General features: G+C 38.4%; 1 protein-coding gene and 1 pseudogene across 1 annotated transcript; one reads left to right on the top strand and one right to left on the bottom strand.

Annotated features, from left to right (window-relative positions):
• Nucleotides 2812-3723, bottom strand: LOC107620951. The gene is made up of 2 exons (XM_016323027.1): nt 3405-3723; nt 2812-3224 (listed from the first exon to the last, which is right to left on the bottom strand). The coding sequence occupies exons 1-2, from the start codon at nt 3721-3723 to the stop codon at nt 2812-2814; spliced, it is 732 nt and encodes a 243-aa protein (XP_016178513.1).
• LOC107620952 lies at nt 5724-11881 on the top strand (annotated as a pseudogene).

The following is a 12647-nucleotide window of genomic DNA, read 5'->3' as shown; positions in this document are numbered from 1 at the left end:
ATATAAATTAACTTTTACAACATGTGTATAAAAAATTATTTATTAAATTAATTATTTATATTATATAAATTAAAATATAAAATACATATCGTTAAAATTTAAAGAATAAATTAAGATTCTCAAACATTATTTAGTTATACTTTTCAAAAATTAAGAATTATATTTTTTTTTGTGACCGAACATAACACAAAGAAAAAAGACTTAAGAAAAAGAGTAGTACTCCTCTCTAATAATAATGTCTAAATTATTAGGAGGCAGTAACCACTCTAGATACACCTGCTTGTTTAAAACAGCAGTCTTAGCCATTAAATCAGCCGCTTTGTTTGCTGTTCGCTGGATGAGCACTAAAGTAGCTGTCCAATTGCGCTGGAGCATCTCTTTGATTTTGTCAAGCAGACCAGAGTCATTCCTAATCATGCTGGTTGTGCCTCGCGAAACAAGAAGAAACGCATCAAGATTATCAGTTTCGTCATTTTTGTTGAGGTTAGAACGAATCCAAGACACAAATTCCAAACTAGAGTCCTCAGCGGTCATTCCCAAATTTAAGCTAATCCAAATTTGACGAGCTTTTTGGCAAGTCCTAAAGCAGTGGTTAATATCCTCTATAGCAAGATAACATCTCTGACAAAAATCAGAAGTAGAAATACCTCTTTAAAACCGGTAACTAGCTGTGGGAACTCCGTTGTTGAGGCAAAGCCAGAGCAGACACTTTATCTTCTCCGGTATTCTCAAGTGCCAAAGTCAAAGCCAATTTTCATTATCATTCCAGCCAAATTTCTTCTTCAATAGCCATTCATACCCGCTTTTAGTCGAGTAGGTGAGAGTATTTGAGTTTGTCCAAAACCAACCTATTTTATCTCCTGCCTGCTTGATAGGATCAAAGAGAATCAAATCAAGTTTAACTTCTTCCAGAATCATTGTGCAAAGAATATCCCACCGCCAATGCCCATGGTGCCAGACATCTTCTAACTTCAAGTGAGAATCGGAAATGTGCACAAAAGGAACCAAAGGAGCTAGCGTTCCACATGGTCACCAAGCATGATACCAAAAGGATTGAGACATCCTGCCTGTACACCAATCAAAACCATCACGAAGCTTTTCTATTGTCTTATAAATCGCTCGCCAAGTGCTTGAAACATTATTAGAGAATTTGGGTGAAAAGCAAGAACTCCCAGATAAGTATTTTGCCAATATAATTCTTACCCAAAGCTTATCTTTATTATGCAATAATTGCCAAACAAGCTTTCCGAGTAAAGCAAAATTAACACATTAAGTATCTCTAATTCCCAATCCTCCATATTTTCTTGGAGTGACAACTTTGCTCCACTTGACCAAATTTAAGCAACGCTCCCCCATCTTTCCCTTCCACAAGAATTGTCTAAGCACAGAATCAATCTTTTGACAAACCGAAGTAGGAAAAAGAGTCACTTGCATCTGATAAATAGGAAGAGAAGAAGCAACAGATTTAATTAAGCAAAGCCTGCCTGCTCTGTTAAGGAGTCGACCTTTCCAACTAGCCAACCTATTCTTGATCTTCTCTAAAGAGTCCGAAAAAATAGATCTAGCAGCTCGAGGATGATTAAGGTTCACCCCCAAGTATTTGCCTAGGTCACTAGTAAAAGGAATATGAGAAACACCAGAAAACATTTCCTTCCTTCTATTAGAGATATTTCTAGAACAAATAGCTTTAGATTTTTCAATGTTAACCTTCATACCTGAAGCTTTGCAGAACAACTCCAAGGTGTGCACAACATTCTAAACTTGACTTTTCTTCGCTTTACAAAAAAGGAGGAGGTCATCTGCAAACATCAAGTGAGAAACTCTAGGTCCCCCTCTAGAAACAGCCACACCATCCCAAATACCCTCGTCAACTTGTTTGAAAATGAAGCACGCCAATCTCTCCATGCACAAAACAAATAAATACGGAGAAATTGGATCTCCTTGCCTGAGCCCTCTGCGAGGTTGGAAGCTGTCCAATCTATTCCCATTCCAAAGGATGGAAAGATTTGAGGCCTGAACACAATTCATTACAAGCCTAATAATTAGAGAAGGAAAGCCAAAAGATTGAAGAGTGTGCTCAAGAAAATTCCAATCAACTCTATCATAAGCCTTTTCTAAATCAATCTTAAAAGCCATAACTCCTTTTCTAGACTTTGTCCGCTTAAGAAAGTGAAGAACTTCTTGGGCGACAATAATATTATCAGGTTCTCCTCTACCATGAATAAACCCTCCCTGAGTTGGGCTAACAATCTCATCCAAAAATGGTCGTAATCTATTAACCAGCACTTTAGTCACTAGCTTATAAATTACATTACAAAGGCTTATTAGCCGAAAATCCTTCAATCTAGTTGGAGGGTCACACTTAGGGATAAGAACAATCAAAGTTTCCAACAAAGAATGGCTTAACGTCTCCCCTAAGAATGCTTTCTGAACAGTACGCCATACCTCATGACCCACCACATCCCAATATTCCTTGAAGAAAAAAACTTGAAAACCATCCGGCCCAGGAGTTTAGAACGAGCTCATATTATCCAGAGCTTCTTTAACCTCCAACATTGTTACTGGTTTAGACAAATTATCACAAGCATCCTGGCTAAGAGATGTCATAGGAATTTCTCCCATGCAATTAACCTCAACAGGCTCAGTAGAACAAAAAATATTTTTGAAGAAATAAACAACCTCCCTTTGCAAAACTTCCGGATCATCAGACCAAGACCCATCACTGACTAGCAACCCATGAACCTTGTTAGATTTTCTTCTAAGGATGGTTTGCATATGGAAAAAGCTAGTATTTCTATCATCATACCGAACTCATTGATCTCTTGACTTCTGGTACCAAAGTAATTCTTCCTGGGCCAAAACTATATTATACTCAGCTCTCAATTCTTCCTCTTTGTGCTTCAGAATCGGATCATCGTCAGCTTCCATTTTTCGTTGAATACGATTCAAATAACCCTCCAATTCCCTCTTTTTAATAAAAATATTGCCGAAGACCGTAGAGTTAAATTCCAACGAAGCTTCTTGGACCCCCAGGAACTTCCTATGGATGCCAAAGCCTGTACTATCCCAAGATTTCTGAACAATGGCCTTGTAATCAGGATGCGTTGCCCATGCCGCTTGGAATCTAAAAGGCCGGTTTCCTTTCTTGATAGGAACTCCTTGACATCGGATAAGTAGGGGACAATGATCAGAGTGGGAACAACTGAGAACTTCAACAAAAGCTTCTGGGAAAAGAAGGCGCCATTATGTAGTACAGCAAGCTCTATCCAATCTCTTTGCAATTTCTTTGTTTCCTTGAATTTTACGGAACTAAGTAAACCGTCTTCTAGAGGTTGTTAGATCAAAAAGACCACAAGAATCTAGAGTACTTGCAAAGATACTACTGCGATTTGAATAGAAATTACCCCCCTTCACCTCATGAACACTCAAAATATCATTAAAATCCCCAACCACCACCCACGGGTCCTGAATGCACAAACCAATATCAAGCAGATGACTCCATAATTCTACTCTATTAGTGGCTTGAGGGCTGCCATAAACCGCACTGCAGATCCATCTTCGCCCACCACCATCAATTTCCAAAGTTACACATTGATTCATAGCCCAAAGAATTTTACAAGAAAATTTTAAATTAGCAGAGAGGAACCAAATTCCTCCCTTGTGTCCAACAGCATCTACAATCCCTACAAGATAATAGCCTAATCTCTCCCAAAATTCTTTCATAGTTTCAAACCCAATATGAGTTTCCACCAAAATAAAAAAAGTTGGTTGAAATTTTCGTACCAATTCCTTACAGTGCACCCGAGACATCTTATTTGACGCCCCCTAACATTCCAACTAATAATATTTAAATGGTCACAATCCATAAAAAATAAATTAAATAATTGGAATGTTTAATCATTCTACCTCACGTTGATGGACCCCTGTCTCCAAGTGTCTCCTTGTGGACTTGCACCGCAGAACCATCATTCTTCTGTTGAGGTTGGGTCTTCAAGTTTGTTGTTGCACTAACTTTATCAAGCTCTTTTTGTACTCGAGAATCCATTGACAATGCTTCAGTAGGTGAGTTTTGAAGCGAAATAGGACGCTACCTTTTGTGCCCTGCTTTAAAAAAGGGAGTACTCTGATCCTTGAAAGCCACCTGAGGTGTTCCCAAAGAGTCAAGCGTGGATGGAGGATCTTTCTTTTCATTAGGCCCCACTTTTGTATTTGATAAGGACTTCACCTTTGCATTTGATGAGGATCCAGCATGCATGTTATTAGACCCAAAAGAAAATTTCTTACTCACCAAATTGGAGCATATTGCTACATTGGCTTTTTTTGGCACCACATTGTGGCCTTTACCCACTTTTTCCTTGCCTTTTCTACTAACTGTAACCCATTCACCCTCTTTTGCACGAGTATCCCTTTCCATACGTGAGTCTTGTAAATTATCATGCACAAGATCTGCTGCACCATGCTTCTCCATAATTGGAATTGATTTGGCATTAATTCCAAATTCAAAAGTTAAATTTTGATTTTTTACTGGGATTTGACTACCTTCCACCATTTTTTCGTTGTTATCTACAGGAAAAAGTGATGGCAAATTTTTCTCCTTCAGCGTGCTTTCCTTCCCAATGCCATTGTTGTTCTCTTTCGCACATTCTCTTGTGACATGCCCAAAGCAGCTACATTTTTCACAAATTAAATTCAAGTGCTCATATTCTATGTCATACATATGACTATCAACTTGAATTTTTTTAATAATAACTGGAAGTCCCAAGTTAATTTGCACACATGCTCTTGCATACTTTTCCCTCTCTGCAGACTTGGTGGCTAAGTCGATGCGGATCGGTTTGCCAACAGCTGACGCAATCATTTTCATGGCTCTCTCTTGATAATAGTTAATGTTTAAACCTGTGATTCTTATCCAAACCATGGTAGACCCAAAAGTGTTTTCACAAGGTCTGAATGAAGAACTCCAAGGTTTAACCGCAACATAGCTTCCAGTAATCATCCACGATCCTCCAAGGAGAACTTTCTCTCTATCCTCCAAGAGATCAAATTTGACTAAGAAATAGCCAAAACCGACATCTAGTACCTCATATCCTCCTTTGGTTCTCCAGACGCCTTTAAGCCTGTGCGTGATCGCTGTATAGCTAAATTTTTTCCAAGAACTTTGATCACGATGGCATCTTTGTAGGGCTCTGCCAATATCTCTTTTGCTTCCTCAGTAAACGTCACAGTTGGTATCTCCGAATCGCCTTGCTTACTAACTACTGTAGCCATCTTATCCCCATCAAGAGAATCAGCAACTTCCAAAGCTCTCCTTGCTGAGGCACCAACAACTTTATCTCTGAACAAGTGAACAATATCCGTTGACTTTGAGTCTTGTTACCATCTCCTTTAATCCCCTCCTTTTCACTTGATACATGCCCCCTTCTGCTCTCCCCCTTATTGCTTCCGCCGACATGGCCGGCTGCCTCGCTATGTGCCACCCTCGAAGACTCTCCCCCGCTCTCTCCACTCTCCATTTCACGTACTCTCATATACTCTCTCGTACTAGGATTTGTTTTTTTTTTAATTAAGAATTATATTGATTTATCAACACAAATTTACTATTTTAGGGTCAAACAGAAAATAAATACTTTTTTTTCTCAAATTGTTAAGTTGTTTTTTATTATACATTTCTTTTAGTACGAAAAAAAGAACATATAAAAAAGATGACGTAAGTTGAAAAATCGTACTCGTTAACGCAAGAAAGAACCGAAAGAATCCGTTAAACACGAAAAATATTATAAACCGATTAAACTCAACAGAAGAAGAAGGTCGACGCCATGCTTTTGCATCTTCTCTGTGTGAACGCACTGTTCAATACTTCGCACGTTTTGGTGTTGGTTCTTGTTGAACGGGATTCTTCACTTCTCTCCTTTGATCCTTTTTCCCTTTTTTTCTGTTCTATTTTCCTCCTTTTTTTCTTTTCCCTATTTTGGTCGGTTGTTATCTTACTCGCTGTAGCTAATACCTTATTTTACCATTCATTTTCCCCTTTGTTGCGTTTTTCAACTGGGTACCTGCCCTACAGGTGTTTGATGAATTTACTCAGTGAAACATAAAAAGAGAGAGAGATTATATTGTATGTTCGAATAACTCTTAAACTTCTGTTGGGTAATCAGAGTTGGGATTGGAATTGCCATTGCCATGGATCCTTCTATTATGAAGCTCCTCGAAGATGACGAGGTTTTCCCCCATTTTTCCTATGGTTTTCTTTTGTTATTTATTTGTTTGGGGTGTTACTAAACCACTATGTTTGAATGTGTACTTCACAGGATGAAACAATGCAGTCAGGGGTGGATGTTGAAGCCTTCCAAGCTGCACTAAACAGAGACATAGGAGGATTTCCTTCCACTTCTGGTTCAGACCCAGGTACCCCAACTATGCTTTTTAATTCCTAATGTTTTTCTGAGTTGAAATAGTTAAATTCTCTCTGGTTTGTTTGTTTTTAGTCGCTTGTTATGCCATTTGAATACACGGCTGCATAAACAGTGTTTAGACTTTAGACTATTGTTTATGAGCTTGTTTGGTCGAGATTTTGGTCAGATTGCTATCAAAATAATTGATTTTGAAAGAGTTGTTTTATGGTTGGGGATGTTGTTAGAAAAGTGAGTTTGGATTAATTATTCTGAGCGATAAAAGGAAAATCTATTATAAGGATATAAATGTTTGACTATACTCTAGTGTTCATAAATGGGAAGGAACTACACAAATCCTTCAAAATCTGGCTATTCTATCAGGTACTTTTTCCCAAGGTGTTATTTCTGATTTTTGGTATCTAAAAACAATAGTAGAAATACCACATTTAAAAGATCTCTTGAAACAGAGACCAAGGAATGTAGTTAAACAAACTAAAAAGTTTCATCAACACAGTGGTAGAGGACAACATCTTTGAGAACTTAGATGATCTTAATTATTTAGCAGAATACAATCAAATAAATGTAGCACAATGACCTCTAATCAAATAAATGTAGCACAATGACCTCAAACTTTAAGTATCAAATTTGACCAGTAGAGGTTACAAAGCTTTTGTTGATATTTTTGCAAATGAAATATATTTTTCTAAATGAATTTCTGTACTAATATCAAATTATCCTGATGTATTTTCTACAGCATAATATCTGTGTTTTCAGATGTTAGTTTTCTTGTTTGTTTTTATTTTTCTTCTAATTGATTCTTGAGTCGTGTGATTTTTTATATTTGCTTGGTAATTTATGAATTGCACATGCTTTGTGCTTCTATACTCTCTGCAGTTTTGTCTCAAGGAAGCAACAATACATTGACTCAGTCAATGCCACAGTGGCCAACTCCTAGCCATGAAAACCAAACCCAAGTTCAAAATCAAGAGCCTGAAACTGCACAACAACGAGAGCAACCCTCATCTGAGGTGGAGCAAAAGCAACATGGATCTCTTGCTGAACAAGTACAGCATGTTGCTTCCCAAGACGTAAATAATCCTCCTTTACCACAGCATGTTGCTTCCTCGGACGTAAATAATCCTCCACTACCACAGCATGTTGGTTCTCAGAGTGTAAACAATCCTCCTCTACCACATCATGTTGGTTCCCAGAATGTAAATAATCCTCCTTTGCCGCAGCATGTTGCTTCTCAAAATGTAAGTAATCCTGCTTTATCACAAAAGCAGACTCAAGATGAAGGTCACCAACTACAACCTGTACAAGCTTCTCTTCAAAATTCTCAGAAAGTTGGAATTCAAAATTTGGGAAAAGATCCTGTTCCTAATAATGAGGTAGCCAAAACACTTAATCCCAGCAGCGAATCTCAGCAGTATGCAAAGTTGCAGCAAATAAGTAATCAACAAGCTACAGTCAATGAGCAGCCAGGAGGCCAAATTAATCGTAAAAAACAGGTACCATTTGGCATGTTGCTACCTATCTTGATACCTCAACTTCCCAAAGACCGAGCCATGCAACTTCAAACTCTATTTAGTAAATTGAAGGTGGGTTTCTCAAAATAATCTCACTACCTGGTCCTTTGGTAGTGAGAACCTTGTCTCTTTTCTATGCTAAACTCAGTTTTGTATTGATAGGATATGATCAACTTAGGAACAGATATCCCATACTACTCACTTTCTGTTTTGTGAATTTATTGTTTGTGTTATAGAAAGACGAAATAGCAAAAGACAGTTTTGTGCGACTTATGAAAGGTATTGTAGGGGACCAGATGCTTAGATTAGCATTGTCAAAAGTACAAGCTCAGCTACAAGCACAAGTAGGTTGAGAACAAGTTTTATATATATATATATATATCAACATCATGCTAAGATTCATTGTTCTTTTCTACTGTTATAGACGAGACCCAATCAAGGACCTGTGAGGCAGCAGTAACCTGTTCGGATGCCCGTTGTTGGCTTAGGTGCAAGACAATTAAATGATCCCCATGCTTTAGCTCAGCTTCATCAGAGTATGAATGCAGCTGCAGACCAATCTCATATGACTTCTTCAGCTGTCCAAACTATGGAGAACAATGCTAGAAAATCTCAGGAATTGGATGCTACAATGGAAACTCAGGGTTTGCAACCGAGCCAGTTGTCATCTTCCAATTCCATCACTGTTAGTCAGGAAGCAGAAAGATCATCTATTCACATACACGGGCTTAATAAGCAGCCGCAGCCACAACCTCAGCATCTACATTTCCCATCAGCATATGGCAGTTGTGGTGGTAATTATAGGCCTTTTTCAGGGCAAGCTAGTAGTCTGCTTCATCTATCAGACCACCACCACGAGTCACATATGAGTCAAATTCCACATCAAAGCACTGGTCCCAATCACTTAGGTTGGGCAACACAAGGCTTCATTGGTATGCCAAAACTTGAACAGCAGAACTCTTTGAATGATCCCAAGAGGCTGTCGGGTGGCTCTGTTGCTCTATTAAACAATCCGGCATTCCAACAAACTCCAAATGCATGGCAACCACCATCAAACAAAGATCAAAATCCAGGCTTCTTGTCATCTGGTTCTTATGTCAAAAAGGAACCTAGCGACATTCCCACTGAGCAGCAACATAGGCAGAATATTTCTAAAATCCATGGACTGCCTTCAGCTAATTCTGCACAAATCGAACAGGCAAGTGGCAATTGAGGAATTGTAAAGGATGAGTTCTCAAGGGGCCTTCCAGTATCCACAAGTATGGCACCTACAACATCTACTGGCTTGACATCACTCAATTCTGCTTCCCCTTCTGGAATGACCCAATTAGATCCTAGTGTCTCAGTAAGTTTGCAAGTGATGTACTTGATCTTGTCTAATATAGTGGCTAAAGTATTGTGGATCAAATATTTTTCAAATGTGATTGTTTTGATACATGGTATGCACCTGTCGTACAGTACCGATGTTTACATTAGATGTATATATACAAAATATTTGTTCTTTTATAGATGCATATTCAAGAGTTAACTTGTCTATAACTTATAATTTATTTTCTGTCCTTATAACTTTATAAATCTTGTTGTAATTCAGTTTTAAGAAACAAGCATTTTTTTTATTTCTCCTTCCTCTTTTATTTTTTTTTATTCTTGATAGTTTATTGAGGGTTTTTTGTTTTTTGTTTTTAGTGGCGTAGACCACAATGCTTTTAGTTTGGATTAGTCCGCTACAAACTTGGTTTTTTTCATTAGTTCCATGCTAGGAGTAGTGCTTTGAAACATTTTTATTATTTTACCCTATGCATTTATTGAGATGCCTCTCATGCTATTTATGTATTTAAGTTGCAGTGAAGAATAACAAGCATATAATGAAAAGCATGCTTATTTTACCTTTCATGTCCTGCACTTTTTACCTTTAATTTTTTGAAACAATCTGCTATTGGGGCATAATATGAACTTCAAATTTGCTTTTCCAATTTCACTTTTTTGGGTAAATGCAAATTATCATTTTATACGCACCCACTATTTAATGATATATTCAAACTTCATGCATAACTCTGACTCTTTGCCCCCACTCTATTCTATGTTTGATCAGTTAAGCACCCAGGTGCCATCAAACACTTCTGGAATTACTGTGAGGGCACCTGTGAAAAAGCCTTCTGTTGGCCAGAAGAAACCACTTGAAGCACTTGGTTCCTCACCTCCTCCTCCTCCAAGGTGATCTGTCTTATTTGGCTGCAACATGCTTCACTCTTGGAATTGTTCTTTCTTTTCTAAGTTCTAACTCATTTTGATGCATGCATCTTGTGCTCATATCCTCCAATAAGAAGCAAAAGGGATCTCTAGGAGATCCGTTGAACAGAGCATTGACCAGCTTAATGATGTCACTGCTGTTAGTGGAGTCGATTTGAGGGTAAATTTCTCTATTATGTTGAACTAAGCTTGATAGCTCAATAATAAGGGATGTCTACTCTCATTTCAAAATCTAAGGCCATTTTTTGCATCTTTTACAGGAAGAGGAAGAGCAGTTACTTTCAGGCCCCAAGGAGGACAGTTGGGTTTCAGAAGCAACTCGAAGAGCTGTGCAAGAAGAGGAAAGGCTTATTTTGCAGAAAATTCCACTCCAGAACAAATTGTTTGAGATTAGTAAGTGTCCTTTTCATATGTTGTCTCCATATATTTTAATTTTTCCTTTTGAGCTTATCTGAATACAAACTAGTCATACCAGGCCTTATAGACAGTTGTTTTGTGTTATTACTGTCAGTGTTTAAGTATGGCTTGAAGGGTGTGAGCAATGATGTGGAGAGATGCTTGTCACTAGTGAGATTCAACCAATATTTCAATTTTCATAATAGTAAGTTTGCATGTAAACTTATTCAAACTGAGTTTTCAGTGTGTGGAGGAAAGAATGCGTGGATTGATAAGTAACCTGATTAGAATGTCAAAACAGGTTAGTTGTTCTTTACCTTCTTGCTGGAATATTCTCTCATAATTCAATAAAACTTCTTACTTTCAAGAATTTTCCCACTCGCGGGTTGATTTTGAGAAGACAAGACATCGGATTGTTGTCACCTCAGATGTTCAGCAGCAAATCATGACAATAAATAGGAAAGTAAGAGAAGAGTGGGAGAAAAGACAGGCAGAAGCAGAGAAGCTTCGGAAACAAAATGACGTGAGTATTTTGCACTTATCAGCATTTGGAACCTGTGCCTATTTCATAATTTCAGTCCATTTTAAAATATAGGTTGATGGTAATGCTGGCAGTTACCATTGATCCCGCTGAACTTAAGATATCGCTCCGGAGTCCTCCTTCATACTTAATGCACTTCCACTCCTCGAAGTCTCCCGGAGCTCCCTGACACATGCAGAAAAATCTGAATAGCACCTCAAATTTGTCTGTATACTCAGATACGGACATAGCACCTTGCTTCAGTTGCAGTAACTCCAGTTCCTTGGCCGTCCTGGCAGAATTCGGAAAGTACTTTTTATAAAATTCTACCTGGAAGGCATCCCAAGTGATAGGGTCATCACCTTGTTGCAGGAGACATCGGGCTCCTTGCCATCAATGCGATGCTTCCCCAGTGAGCAGATAGGTGGCAAATTCAACACACTGCTCTTCAGGTACTAACTGCGCTTGCAGTGCTCGCTCCATAGCCTGAAACCAAGTATCAGCTTCAGTCGGATTGATGGTTCCCTTGAACATAGGTAGATTAACTTTTAAGAAGGTTGCCAGTGTCATCGAGCCCTGAGCTTCGCTTCCGCCATTGCCATTATTGTTTATCTGTTGCCCAAGAGCTTCCGCAATAGCCTGCATAGCAGCAGCCATGTTCTCCAATGCCGCCATAAAGTTTACCGGGTCATTTGGATTGATTTTCGGTCCCTGAGCACTAGTACGACCTCCCTTACAATCTCGACTGCGTCCACGAGGCGCCATCTAGTTCCTATACACACCAAACAATCGATATCAATGTGATCAGTCTCAATATCTCAAGTCAAGTGCTTCAAAGTACCAAAGGTACACTCATGGACTTCATGCTTGATGTATCAGTTAGATATCCTAACTAACACAGGCACAAACTCAGAGTATGCATTGAAGCATAAGCAGTTCCATCCCTTAGGCTCACGAGGATGAACTGCTCTGATACCATAATGTAACACCCTAATATTCAAATCCTTATGCTCGAGTCATAAGTCAATGATATTACGGTGGTACGACTCTCAGGTGGATTTTTAATATATAAATATAAGAAAAATTAAAAGGAGTATTAATCGAGGAGCCTGAAACGTGTAAAATAAAATCGCGAAGACGTATCACTCACGTTTCGACAACAGAAGATAAACTGTGAAGTCGAAAGCGATATACGGATAAAGGCATAAAAGAGATTAAGAGATAGACAACAGATAGATATATATAACATAAGTAAATAGACACTAGTCGCGACCTGCGAAGTTTAGGTTGGCTAGGGTACAGTATGAAAGTAGATGATAACAATATATCATAATCTCTCCCAAAAGAAACATAACAACCTCTATAGGCAAGTTCAAAAGAGTTCAATACATAATATAAGTTTTTCAAAATAAAGGTGGAGAGATTCTAAGCAAAATATAAAGTAGAGGACATAAAGATCTTTTCTATCTCTCAGATGTACCACAGCTCACTGCTGAGCACCTGGACCTGTATCTGAAAAACAAGAGATATATACGGAATGAGAACTCCCGACCCATGGGT

The sequence above is a fragment of the Arachis ipaensis genome, chromosome B10 (assembly GCF_000816755.2).
Source record: "Arachis ipaensis cultivar K30076 chromosome B10, Araip1.1, whole genome shotgun sequence".
Classification (NCBI taxonomy): Eukaryota; Viridiplantae; Streptophyta; class Magnoliopsida; order Fabales; family Fabaceae; genus Arachis; species Arachis ipaensis.
Note: the sequence above shows the minus strand (reverse complement) of the source record. Positions and strands in the feature narration are given on the sequence as shown.